General features: G+C 48.9%; 2 protein-coding genes across 5 annotated transcripts in view; one reads left to right on the top strand and one right to left on the bottom strand.

The window, feature by feature from the left end:
- Positions 1-8,647, top strand: part of angptl2b (angiopoietin-like 2b) — a 27,817-nt gene extending 19,170 nt beyond the window's left edge. For both annotated transcript variants that reach the window (XM_031570908.2, XM_031570907.2), the window contains exons 3-5: positions 2,654-2,847; positions 6,646-6,916; positions 7,341-8,647. In XM_031570908.2, the coding sequence (XP_031426768.1) occupies positions 2,654-2,847; positions 6,646-6,916; positions 7,341-7,540 (665 nt within the window). In that variant the 3' untranslated portion in view covers positions 7,541-8,647. The remainder of the gene's footprint in view (positions 1-2,653; positions 2,848-6,645; positions 6,917-7,340) is intronic.
- ralgps1 (Ral GEF with PH domain and SH3 binding motif 1) overlaps positions 1-20,000 on the bottom strand; it is a 150,379-nt gene that overhangs the window by 89,749 nt on the left and 40,630 nt on the right. For all 3 annotated transcript variants that reach the window (XM_031570904.1, XM_031570906.1, XM_031570905.1), the window contains one exon: positions 14,497-14,623. In XM_031570904.1, coding sequence (XP_031426764.1) covers positions 14,497-14,623 — 127 coding nt within the window. The remainder of the gene's footprint in view (positions 1-14,496; positions 14,624-20,000) is intronic.

The raw sequence follows: 20,000 nt of genomic DNA, 5'->3' as shown, positions 1-20,000 counted from the left end.
TATCTGTTAGTCCCACTGAGTTCTTCATGAACGTATGTGTTTGGATATTCATAGATAATTAAGTAATTCAAGTGTGTTTGTGAGTGTGTGAGTGTGTGTGTGTAATTACAGTTACTGGGGGGGACAGAAAGCCTTCTCCTCCTGTGTGTTCGCTTACCCTGTCTTACTGTGTCAGAGACACATAATTTCACACACACACAGATACACTTTCCCAGTGTGTGAGTGGGCTGCCTTCAACACATCAAGCTTCTCAGACTCTGCATGCAGGGGAAGAAAAATGTAATCTTTCCATAGGCATCAGCCCCTCTATAAATCACACACACACACACACACACACACACACACACACACACACACACACACACACACACACACACACACACACACACACACACACACACACACACACACACACAGTCTGAACAGCTCACAGGGAGAAGCCAACTACTGCTACTGACTCACGCATAATGGACAGGAAAGAGGGGTCTGAGGGTCGTGTGTGTGCGCACTAATGCGAACCTGTGTGTGTGTGTGTGTGTGTATGTATGTGTGTGCACGCTAATGCGAACCTGTGTGTGTGTGTGTGTGTGTATGTGTGTGCGCAAGGGTGCACACCTGCGTGTGTATGGACCAGCCTGCGTGTCTGTCTTTGTGCTACCTCAGTATTTACAGATTTCCATAAACGTGTGACAGGTCTTAAATAATTGAAAGGATCCACACTTTAGAGGACAGAGGAGCTTTGAGGAGCTGACTGGAGCTCACTGAAGGCTTCTGGGCACAACACACACATCCAGTGTAATTTACTGAACACCAGATCTCCAACATCAACACACACACAAGCACACACAAAGACGCATGAACACCACACACAAGTAGAGATGTTTGATTTTCCAGAGCAAATGCGTGCACACACACCAGTATTAACACACTGGAAGCTCAGACACAGAATGCATGCGTGTGTGTGCGTGTGTGTGTGTGTGTGTGTGTGTGTGTGTGTGTGTGTGTGTGTGTGTGTGTGTGTGTGTGTACGTGTGTGCATGAAATCTGGCTCCCAGGCTGGTTAAGCCTACACCACTGGAGTAAACTCTTAAGTATTTCCAGACTACTGTAGGTAAACCACAGAGCCTTAGCCACACTTTTAAAGCTGATATATGTGAGATTAGCTCGCTCGCTCTCCCTCTCTCTTTCAACACACTCACAACACACACACACACACACACTCTCCGTCTGGGTTGGGAAGAATGCCACAGGGGAAAGGGGGAATGGAAAGAAAAGAAGCACAGCTGCCTTTGAAGCTCAGAGTGAGGGCGGGGCTTGAAGCTGAGAGGGAGGGCGGGGCTTGAAGCTCAGAGGGAGGGCGGGGCTTGAAGCTGAGAGGGAGGGCGGGGCTTGAAGCTGAGAGGGAGGGCGGGGCTTGATAGGGGGGTTGGCTTATTAGGAAGTGGCTTCAGCTCAGAGGGAGGCTTTTGCTCTTCACCTCCACCCCTGAATGCAGATAGAGAGAGAGAGAAAGAGATGGAGAGAGAAAGAGAAAGAAAGAGGGAGAGGGAGAGATAGAGAGAAAGAAAGAAAGAGATAGAGAGAAAGAGAGAGAGAGAGAGAGAGAGAGAGAAGAGCCAGTCTCTCTGCTCCAGAGGCAATATTAAGCAAGAGGGGGTCCCCCTGCTCTAATTTGTGTGCTGTTCCTGGGCGCATTATTTAGCGATCAGGGCTATCCCTGCCCTAATTCGTGTGCTGTTCCTGGGCGCATTATTTAGCGATCAGGGCTATCCCTGCTCTCGTGCCCGTGCTGTTCTTGGCTGAGGGGTCTGCTGGCGGTTGCCTTGCTGACTGTGGCAGCCAAAGTCAATTGTGGGTTTAAGTAGAGAGGAGAGAGCTTTCCCAGGCCAGGCCACACTTCTGATGACTGAGCATCGCTCCGGGGCAGACCAAGGAATCTGAGAGGCCTTAGGGAGGGGGAGGGGGGGGGGGGGGGCACAGTAGTGCAGTGAGAGAGAGGGAGGGGGGGGGGGGGGCCCCAGAGAAACCCAGTGAGTGAGAGGGGGGGGGGGGGGGGCAGGGGGAAGAGAGGGAAACCTCAACCAACTTCCGCATGTTCTGAGGACCTACTCTTCAGCCTGTAGAGGAAAGGCCTTACTGATTTCAAATGACTCAAACTTCTACTCATAATCCCAGGCATTGTTCAGACTTCTGAAACTAGAACTCGGTCAGCACGCATGGGAACGTACTGTAAACCGTACGGTCTCCTCCCTGTGTCAAGTGGCCATCACAAATCAGTCTGCCACAAACAAACAAACAAACAAACAAACAAACAAACGAACAAACGAACTAACTAACTAATTCATCACCACACACCCACACGTCTTACCTTACTTTCCTGTGCCCACTCCATGTCCCCATGTCTTAAGGACCGCTTGTCCTCTAACTGTCCCCCTGTCCACTAACTGTCCCCCTGTCCTCCAACTGTCCCCCTGTCTTCCAACTGTCCCCCTGTCCTCCAACTGTCCCCCTGTCCACTAACTGTCCCCCTGTCCTCCAACTGTCCCCCTGTCCTCCAACTGTCCCCCTGTCCACTAACTGTCCCCCTGTCCTCCAACTGTCCCCCTGTCCTCCAACTGTCCCCCTGTCCTCTAACTGTCCCCCTGCCCCCCAGGTCCCTTTAAGGACTGCCTGCACGCGCTGGACGACGGCCACAGCACTAGTGGGATGTACCTGGTGAAGCCGGAGGGCTCCAACCGCCTGATGCAGGTGTGGTGTGACCAGGGACAGGACCCCGGGGGCTGGACCGTCATCCAGAGGAGGGTGGACGGGTCGGTCAACTTTTTCAGGAACTGGGAGACGTACAAGGTAATAACCGTGTGCAGGCTTACACACACACACACACACACACACACACACACACACACACACACACACACACACACACACACACACACACACACACACACACACACACACAAACACACACACACACACACACATTACCACACATGGAGACACTCACACATGAATATCTGAATACACTCACAAATTCACATTCATGTTTGCATTAGTGCGTGCACACACACACACACACACACACACACACACACACACACACACACACAAACACACACACACACTGCTGTATGAGAAGGCTTCACAGTAGGTAATGCAGGTGGACTGGGAGTGAGCAGATTGACTCTTGACATTATTTATTCTAGCGACATAGACAATGCCTAAAGATTTTCTCAAGACGCAGGCAGACACACACACACACACACACACACACACAGAGATCTGTCAATCACTGCTGGGTGAGTCATTCTCCCCACAGACATGACTGAGCTGGTCGGGGTGTGTGTCTGGTCAGTGCTCGGCTTCACAGAGGTCTAACAAGAAACACATGGACAAATGGCCAGCTCCCACACATACACGCACGCACACAAGCACACACATAAACACAAACACACGCAAGCAAGCACACACATAAACACAAACACTCACGCACACAAGCACTGCCGTGAGAGAAACATTTGTGAATAATATTTATGCATGCATGTTGCCAATGTGCTAAAAATAGAGCATTTTGGAAAATGTCCGTAAATCTCTCTCACGGTTAGCTTGAGGGGGCTACAGTGAATAACACACACCTACACAATGACAGAGACCTCTCTAAAGCCCAGAGATGCAGTCAGTATATAACACACATCTACACATCGTGCCCCAGTCAGTATATAACACACATCTACACAATGCGCCCCAGTCAGTATATAACACACATCTACACAATGTGCCCTAGTCAGTATATAACACACATCTACACAATGACAGACCTCTCCAAAGCCCAGAGATGCAGTCAGTATATAACACACATCGTGCCCCAGTCAGTATATAACACACACCTACACAATGACAGAGACCTCTCCAAAGCCCAGAGATGCAGTCAGTATATAACACACACCTACACAATGACAGAGACCTCTCTAAAGCCCATTGATGGAGATAGTTTATAACACACATCTACACAATGTGCCCCAGTCAGTATATAACACACATCTACACATCGTGCCCCAGTCAGTATATAACACACATCTACACAGACCTCTCTAAAGCCCACTGATGGAGTCAGGTCGGCAGTAAAAACTGCGACACATACAGTACAAAGGATTTGCACAGGCTTGTGTTTAAATACGAGCCGAGCCCAAAACGCCTGAGCACCAAAAGCACCAGACACACAAGAATCCGGACCAACAGCACCGTGATGCACTCTGACACATCAGACTCCGGGACCTACAAGAGTACATGAGGCACAGAACAAGACACACTGATGGGAAACATGTGCGTGTTAACAAGAGAGAGAGGGGGAGAGAGGGGGGGGGAGAGGGAGTGTGAGAGAGAGAGAGAGAGAGAGGGGGGGGGGGAGAAAGAGAGAAAGAAAGAAATAAATAAATAAAGAGAGACAGAGAAAGAGAAAGAGATAGATAGATGAAACCCTTGACAGTGTACAGTGAGCAAAGCCTTGCCATGGAAGACGGCAGACCCAGACAGACCCAGACAGACCCAGACAGACCCAGGCAGTCCCAGGAAGACCCAGGCAGACCCAGGCGGCCCTGGCTGCCCAGAGAGGAGAGACTGTGCTCAGTGCAGTCTGGGGCCTATAGAGACAGAGCTGCACTTAGCCCAAAGCACTAAATATGCTGAAATTAGAGAATCGTCATTCAATACATTTTACTCAATCCAAATCTACAGTGTCAAAACTATACAAATGAGGAAAAATGGGTTATGGGAGAAAACAAGGATTTGGCAGCAACATCTGAAGCAGCTTGAGCCATTACCTGAGGGTCAGTCAGTGAGGTCATCCATCACACAACACACACTCCATTTCTGTTTGAGATTATTATTAGAAATGTCTTCTTTTGTGATAACATGTCAATTCTGTTCAACATAATGGTCCTTTCCCCCTTCCTCCATGCCAATAAAGCTTGAAATAAAAATAAATAAAATACAAATTGAAAAGAGAGAGAGAGAGAGAGATGGAGATAGTGTGTAAGAGAGAAACGGACAGAAACAGAAAGAGAGCGAGATGACTGGATAAGTGAAATAAGAGAAAAGTCATAACACATACACAGAAAGAGAGAGTGAGAGAGAGCTAGAAAGAGAGAGTGTGTGTGTGTGTGTGTGTGTGTGTGTGTGTGTGTGTGTGTGTGTGTGTGTGTGTGTGTGTGAGAGAGAGAGAGAGAGAGTGACACTGGATATGTGAGCCAGAACACACAGACATTTGTCCAACACACCTTCTCCAGTTGCATCTCTCTGAGAAGTTGATGCCACTTCTCAAATTCTATGTCTGACAGTCTATCGAAAGATCTGCCATGTTTTTATGGCGAATTCCAGATGAAAACGGCGACACTATTTCTTGATCCAACCGAGTTAACCGCATTGAGTGACTAGGCGAGAGACCCGGGGTGTGGCTGGCGAAGAAAATCAGTTCATTCGGGAATAACAAAAGTTCAACAGAACTAAACAGCATGTTTCAGCAACACAGTGTTCACAGAGTTCTAGAGCACACACAGCACTGTCTAACAGAACTCTATTACTATTATAGGGCTATAGAAAAAAACAATTCGGGGGGGGGGGTCTACCTGGGGGAGCTGGTCCTAGGCATACAACAGCAGACAGGAAGGCCTGGCTGCTCACAAGAACCATTTGATTGCTAAGAAGCCTGTCGCCATCCATTTGGCATGGATACAGACAAAAGGGAAAATACAGAGATAGGAAACGTGTCATTAAGTAAAATAATATAAATATTGTCCTGAAATAAAAACAACTGAAATGCTACACTATACACATCTGACATATGCTCCCGAAAGCTCTGTTTCTGCACATGACAGAACATTTCCAGGATTCAAACGAGCCTGGGCTTTTTTTTAGATATCACAAAGCCAATATAAAATCTCCCAAATTCACTCTCTTCATCCATTAGCTCAACCACAAATATCTATTTATTTTTTCCAGCCATTAGCCTAGCGCTAAATGAGGTGGCAGTCAAACATGTCCAGTCCCTCAGTAGAAGCCAAAGGCTCATAACAGTCCCCCTCACAGCAGAGATGATCTCAATCAGAGTTTCTAATGCTCTGCCACACGGAAAGAAAAAAACACTATCGTTAAACTTCCCAGAGAGAAACCCTGTTTCTCACACACACACACACACACACACACACACACACACACACACACACACACACACAACTAATTGGGAAACTGTCAAACACAGCAGGCTGAGTGGTTTCTATTAAAGCCCCATGTTTTGGGAGGATTTGAGCTTGAAGCATTGATGCCAATCCTGTTAGTCACATTTCACACACACTCTCTCCTCTTACGCATTCAAACACTCACTCTCTCCTCACACACAGTCACACACTCTCTCCTCACATGCATTCACACACACTCTCTCCTCACACGCAATCACACACACACACTCTACTCACAGACTCTCTCCTCACACGCATTCACACACACACACGCACACTCTCTCCTCACACACACACACACTATCTCTCTCCTCACACGCATTCACATACACACACACACAGTCTCTCCTCACACGCATTCACACACACTCTCTCCTCACACATATTCACACACACTCTGCTCTTCCCTCCGCAGCAAGGCTTTGGCAACATTGACGGCGAGTACTGGCTGGGGCTGGAGAACATCCACTGGCTGACGAGCCAGGGCAACTACAAGCTGCTGGTGACGCTGGAGGACTGGGCGGGCAGGAAGGTGTTCGCCGAGTACGCCAGCTTCCGCCTGGAGCCCGAGGCAGACTTCTACCGCCTCCGCGTGGGCCGTTACCACGGCAACGCCGGCGACTCGCTCACCTGGCACAACGGCAAGCAGTTCACCACGCTGGACCGAGACCACGACGTCTACACAGGTGAGTGCCGCTGGGCATCAGCGCGCGCACGCACACACACACACACACACACACACACACACACACACACACACACACACACACACAAACACACACTAATACAGACATTGACACACACACACACACACACTAACACAGACATGGACACACTCACAAACACGGCTCACAAAAAGTGATGGCAGTCATCTGCAATTTAGGCCAAATCAGTGCACATTCAGGCAACCATGCCCTGAACTTCATTCTATCCAAGCCAACGCACATTTGCCATTCTACATTCTCTTACTCTCAGAATTCTAATATTCTACTCTTTATATATTCTGAAGACAATCTTCCTGTGTGAGGCTCATTCCAAATCTATATGTCTCATTCTAGACTCTGGTCTCCTCTAAATGCACCCTTTTGCCCCTTGTTGCCCCTGCCCCAGGTAACTGTGCCCATTACCAGAAGGGTGGCTGGTGGTATAACTCCTGCGCCCACTCCAACCTGAACGGCGTGTGGTACCGCGGAGGCCACTACCGCAGCCGGTACCAAGATGGCGTCTACTGGGCCGAGTTCCGTGGCGGGGCGTACTCCCTGAAGAGAGTGGTGATGATGATCAGACCCAACGCCAACACCTTCCACTAGGGACGGTGGCCTTCATCAAACATGATGCCTTTTTTGCTTAACCTGAAGCTTCTGTAGCGTCTCCTGCTAATCAATCAGTCCTGACAACATCTGGCTCTGGGGCGAGGACAGGCAGCAGTAGCACCAGAGAGAGAAAGAGAGAAAGAGAGAAAGAGAGAGAGAGAGAGAGAGAGAGACTGCACACAGCTCTCACTGCTGTCCTGAGCTCGGTCTTATTCTGCCCGTCACCCTCCCTCCCTCCAGCGCCATCAGCTGGAGCGGCAGTCTGCTGCCTTTGGATCCAACGCCACGGCTTCATCCGAATGGAAACAAACAAGGAACTTCCTCCTCCAACGCTTCTCTTTTCTCCAGCAATAATCAGCACGTGGATAGCATATGTTACATTCACTAGCTTTAGCATTAATCGTCATAACAATACTCAAGGCACAGGGGACTATTTTTCCGAAAACATTAGGAGGAGTAGTTAGTAGCAGTGTTGGATAAGTAAGGTGCCATATAGTCCTAGACATTGAAATGCTTCCTAAGACTGCGTATGGTAACATAGACTCAGGAAATTATATCCGGTGAAACGTACTAGCCTAGCTTAGCTTCTAATCTGTACTCATATCTGTTTTTTCTTACCGCAGAAAACTAACTCATTATTTATTTCAGGGATCACAAACAAACAGTGCATTTCTTAAAAGGTGACCTTATTCTTAAGAATACACCTGCACATACGCCTGAAATAATCCTGAAATATCATTGCATATTATTATCTGCCTTCCATGACAAGATTCTGACCTTTGTCATGAAACACACAGGAATACAAACTGATTTGAAAAGGACTGTTCCTGTTTTGCACATGGGATTCACTGTTTAAAAGAAGGCAATATCTGATGTAAGGTGGGGGTTCCTCTACAGCGATGGACTCTAGGACTGTACCTATTGTCCCGGTAACCATAGGAACCTCTATGACTGTACCTATTGTATAATGGCCAGTGTTGGCATCACATGGAGGTCCATGTGTTTTTATCTGTACATAGAAAAGTGATATTGTTGAAGATCTTTGTAAAATACTGTAACAATCACATCTTGTAATAGAAGGAGGCAATAAAAATGTACAGCCTTTGTGTGACTCTTTTGAGTGTGTGTGTGTGTGTGTGTGCATGTTTGTGTACAAAGATGTGTGTGTGAGCTGATAATTAATATGTGTGTGTAGTGAAAACAGAAGGCTCCACCAAAGTCCAGTAGACTGAAGTAACTCTACACAACACACACACACACACACACACACACACACCTCTCCAAACCCTGAAACTGATGAATGACATGCAATGGCATGGAAACCCACAGGCATGCCAGGCAAGGAGGATCCCCCAGAATCCCTCCCTCAACCACAGGGGCTTATGGGGGAAACAAAACTAAAGAGTGAAATCCCAGAGTTTAACCAGAGCCACTAACAACATGTCACCCAGAATCGTGGAGGAAAAGGAGGAGAGGAGGAGATGGAAAGGGAGGGATGAGAGAGAGAGGGATGAAGGAAACTAAAGAGAGAGAAACGACAGAATGGAAAGAGACACTGTAAAAGATGAGATGTTATAAGACTCTTCAGAGAGCACCTCCCTTCCTAACTGGCACCTTGACTAGTGCTTAACTTGCACTTACAGCAGTTACATTCCTGCACTTCTTTTTCTTTTCTATGTCGTTTTTCTATTTCTTGTGTAAAGTAGTATTTATTGTTACACCGGGGTTATATTGCTCTTAGCTTGACTGTTCTCTCCCTTGTACGTCGCTTTGGACAAAAGCATCTGCTAAATGACTAAATGTATATGTAAAAGACCAGCAGTTGAACCCATATGGCAAATTAGAAAGACGTGTGTGTGTGTGTGTGTGTGTGTGTGTGTGTGAGTGTGTGTGCGTGCGTGAGTGTGTGTTCAGTGGAAGCAGATCGGCCATGCTCTGTAACACGCCACTGCTGTTGTCGTCCCGGTCTGTGCCAGGCTGGGTTAGGGTTAGGTCTGTTTACCCTGTTCTGAGTTAACATGGCGGAGGCGTTTACATAGCCAAATCCGCCCCAAACTTCCTCCTGCAACAACCCCAGGACACAGGCCCGTCCTGATCACAACCAGACCCAGTCAGCACTGCCGCGGCCCAGAGAGGGTCGGCACACCTGCCCCTGTCAGAACCACTCACACTGAACACACACGGGACCAGAGTGGAGTTCCACTTGGTGTTTTTGACATAGCAGAATGACAGAGGAGCTAGAACTCGAGTTTAACACGAGGAGCATCTCTGTAGAGCGCACACGCGCATGCACACACACGCGAGGCAAAGCAGCCCAAGGGCAAGGCGGCTACAAGAGAAGAGCTTGGACAAACACACTATATGACACCATGGCATCTTGAACAAAATGAGCACACACACACACACACACACACGAGGCAGAGCAGCCCAAGGGCAAGGCGGCTACAAGAGAAGAGCTTGGACAAACACACTATATGACACCATGGCATCTTGAACAAAATGAGCACACACACACACACACACACACACACACACACACACACACACACACACACACACACACACACACACACACACACACACACACGAGGCAGAGCAGCCCAAGGGCAAGGCAGCTACAAGAGAAGAGCTTGGACAAACCCACTATATGACACCATGGCATCTTGAACAAAATGAGCATGCATTCTAGTACTTATTCTGAGGCGGTTTCTCAACAGGGCTTCACTGGATGAATGAGGATTGGGTAAATAAATAAACGTGTAGGCCATTAAAATCCCCTAACTCTGAGCATGAAAGCCAGACTGCTGAGAGAGAGAGCGATGGCTTTAGGAAGAGCAGGAGGAGGAGGAGGAGGAAGAGGAGGAAGGCATCCATCTCTTCTCTGGCTCCTGCCAAGAGGCGGATCTCAGGAGACTAATTTGCCCCTAAATCAGCTCCTGCTGCTGGGGAGATACATAGCTCTCCATACAGCACTAATCAGCCTGTCTGAGAGAGAGGGAGAGAGGGATGGAGAGAGGGAGAGAGGGAGGGAGAGAGGGATGGAGAGAGGGAGAGAGAGAGGGAGAGAGAGAGGGAGAGAGGGAGAGATGGAGAGAGGGAGACAGAGAGAAAAGGGAAAAACTAAGAAGAGAGGGCGGTGGAGGGAGAGAAACTGTGTGAGAGGAGAGAGAAAGACATGGAGAAGAAAAGGCAAAGAGAAAGGAAAGGAAGTAATGAGAGAGCGCATGAGACAAGTCTGACTGATAGACTGTTGACTCTGCTAACAAAAGACTGTGCTAACACACAACTCTCCTAACACACAACTCTGCTAACACAAGACTGTGCTAACACATAACTCTGCTAATACACAACTCTGCTAACACAAGACTGTGCTAACATAACTCTGCTAATACAAGACTGTGCTAACACAAGACTGTGCTAACATAACTCTGCTAATACACAACTCTGCTAACAGCTGGAATCTGAGCAGATATGAGAGTGATGAGTAGGATTCCACAGCTTTGGGTGAAAACACACAAAAACACACACACACACACACTGATATTTACACTGGCCCAGTTCACAGGAAAGAGTGTTTTACTGAAAGTCCGCTGACAGCAAGTTTTATGTTAGAGCAGCACACTGCAGAGATGCTTGCTAGTGTTTTGTGTCACTCTGACAAGCCCATGTGCTCTTGGGTGAAACTGAGGCAAACTCATGTGTATTGATAAGCACAAGTGTTCCTGGTGGTTTCGAGGGTGTCCCGGTAACCATAGGAACTGTCCTGAGTGAATATGAACACACACACATACTGTACATCGTCACGACAACACTGCTGAAAGAGCTGACCTTTCCACGACCTGGAGTTCTGTTTGAGGAGAGAGGATATCACACTGTGTCTTTGACATTCTGAACAAGACCAAGTGTGGCAGGATGGCGTTTAAAAGGCCAACCAGAACACTACCGCAGAGAATGGCCATCACACTGTGACATCTTACGTGTCTTTCTCTCTCTTTGTCACGACCATGGCACTGTGACCTCTTGCGTGTCTTTCTCTCTCTTTGTAACGAGGTGATCTATTTGTCAGAGAGGGGGTCAAGGCCAGGGTAGCTCTACAGTGGCATGGCCCCCAGTCTATTTCTGGCCATCCTCTGGCTGTCCTGTGTGCAGTGGTCAGAAGGGCAGCCACACGTGAGCATGAGTATCAGGACTGGCCTGTCCCTCAGGTACCTGGAGCTCAACCAGCACAGCCACACAGAGGAGTTTAACAGCCCTCATAACAGCAGAGAGAGAGAGAGAGAGAGATAGAGAGGGAGGGAGAAAGAGAGAGAGAGAGAGAGGGAGAGAGAGAGAGGGAGGGAGAGAGAGGGAGAGAGGGAGAGAGAGAGAGGGAGGGAGAGAGAGAGAGGGAGAGAGAGAGAGGGAGAGAGGGAGGGAGGGGGGAGAGAGAGAGAGAGGGAGAGAGAGAGAGGGAGGGAGAGAGAGAGAGGGAGAGAGGGAGGGAGGGGGGGAGAGAGAGAGAGAGGGAGAGAGAGAGAGGGAGGGAGAGAGAGAGAGGGAGAGAGGGAGGGAGGGGGGGGGGAGAGAGAGAGGGAGAGAGAGAGGGAGGGAGGGGGAGGGAGAGAGAGAGAGAGAGACACACACACAAACACACACACATTTCATCTGTGTTTTCAGCCCATATGAGAGGAATAAGAGCTCTAACTGGGTCCATGTGAGCGGTCTGATGGAACATACCACTGCGCTGGATGCCCCTGCCACATGCTGCACAGCCCTGACCCCTACTGGCCACAGGCCAAACTGCAGGTGAGCCTGACCTTGGGTCACATCAACCACAGCAGGCAGCGCAGCGCAGAGCAAAGGGACACATCTGCAGTTAATAACAATGCTGTCAATTACCTCTGTGCTATGCTAACCTGGCGTTAGCATTCCCTGTGAAGTGAATAAGAGTGCTGTCTATTACCTCAGCTCTATGCTAACCTGACATTAGCATTCCCTGTGAAGTGAATAAGAGTGGTCAATTACCTCAGTACTCCGCTAGCAAGAGTGTTAGCGCTGCTCCTGGCATCCCCAGTGGAGGGGAGATATAGGAGAAGACATTTCAGCAGCACCGTGTCTTCAGCCCTCATACTGAAGGCCCACTAACTTAAACGTGATGGTAAAAACCTGCCATGGCTCTCTAAACAAAAGGGATGGAGTGACTCTCTCTTTCAGAAAAGAGGCCAGGAGAGAGCAAATGAAGTGTGTGTGTACGAGTATGTGTGTGTGTACGAGTATGTATGTACTGTATGTATGTATGTATGTATGTATGTATGTATGTGTGTGCGTGTGTGTGTGTGTGTACGAGTGAGTATGTATGTATGTATGTATGTATGTGTGTGTGTGTGTGTGTGTGTGTGTGTGTGTGTGTGTGTGTGTGTGAGAGAGAGAGTGTACATATGCGCCACTGAGGGATGGCGTGGCGGTTTCCAGCGGGCCCCGTCCCATGGAGCCATCCTGCTGACCTTCTCGCTTTCAGCTGTGCTAAAGGACGGCCATTAAAGACGCAGTTGCGCCGCAGAAATGTTTCCATGACTTACCCCCTCTCAGAGAGACACATCTTCATACAGCGTGGAAAAGACAGACGTGGAGAAGAGGGCCAGAGAGAGAGAGAGAGAGAGGGCGAGAAGGAGAGAAAGAGAGAAAGAGGAAGGGAGAGAAGAGAATGCAATAGAAAGAGAGAGAATGAAGAAAGACACATTCCTAAAGCTCAGCTGATATGAAGCGTGTGCTTCCAGTGGAGCACAGAGTTCCAGCAGAGGAAGGCATTACGGCTCTATCAGGATCACACACACACACACACACACACACCATCTGTGCCAGTAAAACACACTTATATCTTACATCTCGCTCACTCAGGAAAATCACTGTTAATGGGGGCTGGATGGGACTCCTGCATGATGTCATGCTGTTTATCTTGTGTAAGGTCAACGTGGCCGTGACTCCTGCATGATGTCATGCTGTTTATCTTGTGTAAGGTCAACGTGGCCGTGACTCCTGCATGATGCCATGCTGTTTATCTTGTGTAAGGTCAACGTGGCCGTGACTCCTGCATGATGTCATGTTGTTTATCTTGTGTAAGGTCAACGTGGCCGTGTGGCTTGGCTTGTCAGCATGGCAGAGTTGTGAAGCACAAAAGCATCAACTCCAACTCCAATTCAAACAAGGCTTATGGTACTGCTTTGGCAGGGAGGACGGGAGCTCATGGTACTGCTTTGGCAGGGAGGATGGGAGCTCATGGTACTGCTTTGGCAGGGAGGACGGGAGCTCATGGTACTGCTTTGGCAGGGAGGACGGGAGCTCATGGTACTGCTTTGGCAGGGAGGACGGGAGCTCATGGTACTGCTTTGGCAGGGAGGACGGGAGCTCATGGTACTGCTTTGGCAGGGAGGATGGGAGCTCATGGTACTGCTTTGGCAGGGAGGACGGGAGCTCATGGTACTTGCTTTGGCAGGGAGGACGGGAGCTCATGGTACTGCTTTGGCAGGGAGGACGGGAGCTCATGGTACTGCTTTGGCAGGGAGGATGGGAGCTCATGGTACTGCTTTGGCAGGGAGGACGGGAGCTCATGGTACTGCTTTGGCAGGGAGGACGGGAGCTCATGGTACTGCTTTGGCAGGGAGGACGGGAGCTCATGGTACTGCTTTGGCAGGGAGGACGGGAGCTCATGGTACTGCTTTGGCAGAGAGGATGGGAGCTCATGGTACTGCTTTGGCAGGGAGGACGGGAGAGGAAGAACAACCTTGACCAATCTGGGCTGGAGAGCGAGGGTTAGCGTTAGCATTAGCACAGACTAAACACGGAGCTCCATTAGTGAGTGAGGTCACCACAGCTGCCCAGTGTTCAGATAAGCAGTGAGGAGATGTGGATGAGGGGAGTACTGTGTGTGTGTGTGTGTGTGTGTGTGTGTGTGTGTGTGTGTGTGTGTGTCTTACCTAGGTATGGTATGCAGGGAGCCATCTTTAGTGAGCTGATGTACTCTCTCATGCGTGTGTTGTTTTCCTCCTTGGATGTCAGGAAGTCCAGCTTCTCAAATGTGGCCTTGTCCTTCCGACTAACGAGCTGCAGTCACACACACACACACACACACACACACACACACACACACACACACACACACACACACACACACACACACACACACACACACACACACACACACACACACACACACACACACACACACACACACACACACAGAAAAAAAGCGAAAAGGTCAGCAAAGTGCCTTTCATAGTGCATAGTAGAGTTGGGTGTAACTGCCCGTTGCAGTATACGTAACCCTCTCCTTCTACCTAGGGTTAGCACACACACACACCATGCCAGGAACCCTCTCTTGCTACCTAGGGTTAGCGCACACACACACACACACACACACACACACACACACACACACACACACACGCACACACACACACACAGCCTTACCCTAAACTGAGTTCATATCCAACCCTTAGCCTTACCCTAAACTGGGTTCGTACTCCCAACACACACACACAGCAGACACAAGATATGTTTTAATGTATGACCCCAGACGAACAATTACACACGAAACACACACACACACACACACACACACACACACACACACACACACACACACACACACACACACACACACACACACACACACACACATAAACACAAACACACACACAGTCTGGAAGAGCTTTAGAGCAGGGATAAATTAGCCTGGCCATTTTAAACATGCGTGCTACCGAACCACAACAGCTTCCACTCGCCAGCTCTTTCCCAGGGTCCTTAGGGAGAGACCAGAAGAACGATTCTGCTGATTTACTAAAGAATCATTAATCAAAGAATCATTAAAACAAAGAACCATTAACCAAAGAATGTCATAATTCCTCTCCTCCTCTCTCTTTCCTCCCTCTTTCATCTCTCATCTTTCCATCAGTTTAGTTTCCACAGAGTAGCGTAGCCTACTCTAAAAAAAGTGAAAAGCATCCCACGAGGGTCGGATGGAAACTTCTATCATACCATCCCGCCCTTTCTCTCCCTCTCGGAGCGCCGGCCTTGGGAAGGGGACTGTGTCCAAACAGACCCAGGAATAGCAGGAAAACCAAGACGTCCATCTGTGGTCGGGCCATTGTGTAAACTCTCAGTGGAATCTGACACGTTTCGGAGATTTTCCACCCGTCTTATCTGACGTCTCTACAGTTAGAGTTCATCATAGACACACACACACACACACACACACACATCTGACATCCCTACAGTCAGAGTTCCTCTGCAGCCTATAGTGGGTCTGGTTTCACGTTAGGGTCACAGGCGGTCATGGAGACATTTAATGAGCATGATGTTTCAAATTGCCGAGAAAGAAAATATCCCAGATCTTAAAAATGATGACCCACATCTCTAATGTAAAAAACACAGAAGCGCTCTGCCTGAAGTTGTCAGTTTGGTCTCAATCATGTCTCATGGTTCTCAGTTTGGTCTCAGGTGGAGGTGGAGACCCCAACCCCTTAAACCACTGTAGACTCTGTACATAGACCATGTACATCACCTTACAGCACACACACACAATCACACACACACACGGGGAGCTCTCATGTAACACCTTATTTCTGCTGCTTAAACCCTGATCACACACACACACACACACACACACACACACACACAGAGACACACACACACACACAGACACTATATCTTTTTCGTTCCCTCTCTCTCTCACACACACAAGCACATGTATGCGCACATCCACCTAACCACAGCCTAAAGATGTTCAGTCCAACTGTTTCAATTGCTTTAGGGAAAGACACACACACAGACACACTCAAAACCTGCTTCCATTAGTCCTGCAAGGCTTTGAGACGTTCAGTTAACCAGTCCAAGCGACCTTGTGGAAGAACTTCAGACAAACCTGTCTGCATTGGCGTCCAGACCACAGAAATCCTTAGCAGAGATGATTGACCAGCAGCGTTTAAAAGCTCGTTTGGTTAATGTCAGATAAAGTGCTGTCTGTTAACTCTCACACCTGGAGCTAACCAGAGTTGTCAGAGTCCAGAGAAGCTCACCGGTCTGCCAAAGCTCAAAGGCCTGGCCAATCAGAGTCCAGAGATGCTCACCGGTATGCCAAAGCTCAGAGGCCTGGCCAACCAGAGTCCAGAGAAGCTGACTGATCTGGTCTGCCTACCCGCCAAAGCTCAAAGACCTGGCAAATCAGAGTCCAGAGAAGCTCCCTGGCGTGCCAAAGCTCAAAGGCCTGGCCAATCAGAGTCCAGAGATTCTCACCGGTCTGCCAAAGCTCAGAGGCCAGGCCAATCAGAGTCCAGAGATGCTCCCCGGTCTGCCAAAGCTCAAAAGCCAGGCCTGTCTGCATACCAACATACCTCAGACCATGCATGTCCACCAAACACAACTATGCACTCTATTTTCCAGCTACTCGCCTCCAGATCAGATAGATTTCCACAACAGCACTCCAAGAGCAGCTGACAAATTGATTCAAGCCGCTTCTAACCATCACTGCTGCTCCACTGGTTGTGATGTGATTAAACGCAGAGCAGGAGACCGTCCTCACATCACATTACAGCTCCTCAAGTCCACGTCCATCGGCAGGGCATGCCAGGTGAACTTCCATTAAGGTAGAGGGGAGCAGCTGGAAGACCTGACCCACGGGGAGGAGAGGAACACCAGAGACTCACGCTTATAGCTGTAGCACAGATCTCAATTTGTATTCATGTGCGTACTCTATATGCGTTGTACATGCATGCATGTGTGTGTGTGTGTGTGTGTGTGTGTGTGTGTGTGTGTGTGTGTGTGTGTGTGTGTGTGTCGGTGAGTCATAATGCTGGTATATGTGCGCACGCTGGAATTGTAGCAGTATGGCTCAGGGATTTGGAGTTTCTTTGTCAGATTTCAAATATGGGCAGGCAGGATTTATCAGGATGAGACGTCACTGTGTTCTAGGCCGGAGCGCAGATGTGCGAGTCAGATACAACATGTCTCTTCGCCCGTGTTCCAAAAAGGAATCCAGTCGTCAGAGTGAGAACACACAGTGTAGCGGTTGGAATCAGAACACAGGGATTCTAATCTCTCTGTTCCATTAACACCTCATTGTTACTCAGAGCGCTGTCAGCTGCAGGCTTAATGGCGTCTCAGTCGGAGCTGGTGTGTTTTCCTCTCACAAAGCCTCTGTTCACTGTGTTTCTCACACACGCCTCTCCTCTGTACTCCGCCTGGCCCTGCCGACTGGCCCAGGGTCACCTTCAGGAAAGTGGAAACACAAAGTCTGCCGCCTCAAACAGCTTTAAATGGACTGGAACAAATGGGACAAGCAATCACTCACTTCTCTAAGCACCGTCTGTGGGAAAGCCTGGGCCTCCATACGCACGCACACACACGCACACACACACAGAGCTGTCTATGGTATTCAAACACAACCAGGTACAGCCTGGCTCTCTCTCTACACACACACACACACACACACACACACTACGAATGCGCAGCACTGACTGTGGTTGAGGGAAGAGGTTCATTGAGTCCTCACTTACAACAACTGTAAGCACGAGGTCAACACACTTACAAACACTCCAACCGCAGACTAACAACAGACTCTACAAGTGCAGCTGCTGCACCTGAGGAGGACAAAAGCCTGATCACCCCAGTGGAGCTCGTCTCGTCTAATCTCGTCTCATCTCATCTCATCTCGTGTCATCTCATCTCATCTCTCATGTCGTCTCATCTCATCTCTCATGTCGTCTCATGTCCTCTCGTCTCGTCTCGTCTCGTCCATCATGAGGCCTACTGATTGCCCCATCTCTTTGCCAGAGCGGACGCTGGAGTGACGGATAAAGACAGGTGGACAGCGAGTGGTGAGGAGAAGGGAACAGCCATGGAAGAGCAGGCAGAGGAAGACTAGGCCCAGATAACCATCAGCACTGTTGTCAGTAGGTCTGGCTTGTTTGTCTGTGTGCATATGTGTGTGTGTGTGTGTGTGTGTGTGTGTGTGTGCGTGTGTGCGTGTGTGTGTGTGTGTGCGAAACAGAAAGTAAAACAGAAGGCAATTTCCAACCCTAAAAGGGTCAAACCATTGGTTTAGACTGTGTGTGTGTTTGCTGGTCACGTTAGACTGTGTGTGTGTGTTTGCTGGTCATGTTAGACTGTGTGTGTGTTTGCTGGTCATGTTAGACTGTGTGTGTGTTTGCTGGTCATGTTAGACTGTGTGTGTGCTTGCTGGTCACGTTAGACTGTGTGTGTGTGTTTGCTGGTCATGTTAGACTGTGTGTATGTGTGCTGGTTTTACACCATCTTTCCATAAACATCCAAGTTCTTGTTTCTTACACTCATGCTTCAGCGAGTGTGAGCACATAACATACATACACACGCGCACGCACACTCACACAAACACACATATAAAAGCTCTCAGCTGTTGGCTGAACACTAGGCCCTGTAATTGTGAGCAAACTAAGTAGAGTGCTGACTAAAGTGTCTTGCTACACGAAGCAAAGTCAGCAAAACACACACACACACACACACACACAGACACACGCACACAGACACACACACAGACACACACACAGAGCCCAATTTCACAAAGCCAAATTACCTCATAATTCATGGCTCCAATAAAAGGCTTCCTTATTCTCTTGAAGCGAAGGTCACTGGGAGCCAGATAAACTGGTCCAAACGAGAGCGGGCAATGTTACAAGGAGGCTCAAAACACACACACACACACACACACACACACACACACACACACGTAACAAGGAGGCTCCCATGCGCACACACACACACACACACACACACACGTTACGAGGAGGCTCTCGTGCATATGGGAGCCGTTACCGCCGTGTAGAGATGAGATGCTGACGCGTCGGAGAATGCCATGTTGAATTATAGGAGCTCACAAGGGGATGCCATTCAGTAGTCCCACGGTTAAGGCCTAATAGTCCTGCTTTTTCCACAGACACAAAAAAAAAGAGCCGTGGTATAGTAGACCACCGAGTCTGGGAGATGTATGAGCGGACATATTAATAGCTTTTTAAGCGAGGGGGAGAGAATGCTGTGGCCGCTGCTCTAGGAAGGTTCCAAACCTCACATGCACCCAGATCGGAGTGGAAGATAAAACAGCTTCACTTTTATTTTTATTTTTTTCATGCTGATGTACTGACAAAGCAAAAGCCAGCGACTGACTTAAAGGTCAGGAAAGAGGGACGAGAGAAAGCCCCTCTTTTAAAAGCGCAGGCTGTAAAAGGCAGCTCTCACAGGCAGAGGGCCGCGGCAGGCCATGGTGTGTGTGTGTGTGTGTGTGTGTGTGTGTGTGTGTGTGTGTGTGTTCGTGTTCTCACAGGCCGCGGCAAGCCATGGGAATGGGGCTGGGCATGATATGATTCAGGCAGACAATCACGGCCTTGACAATGAGGGAACGGCTGACCCAGCGGCTGGAAACGAAGAACAGAACAAGAGCGGGGTTCCTGCG

This window comes from Clupea harengus, chromosome 7 (assembly GCF_900700415.2).
Source record: "Clupea harengus chromosome 7, Ch_v2.0.2, whole genome shotgun sequence".
Classification (NCBI taxonomy): Eukaryota; Metazoa; Chordata; class Actinopteri; order Clupeiformes; family Clupeidae; genus Clupea; species Clupea harengus.
Note: the sequence above shows the minus strand (reverse complement) of the source record. Positions and strands in the feature narration are given on the sequence as shown.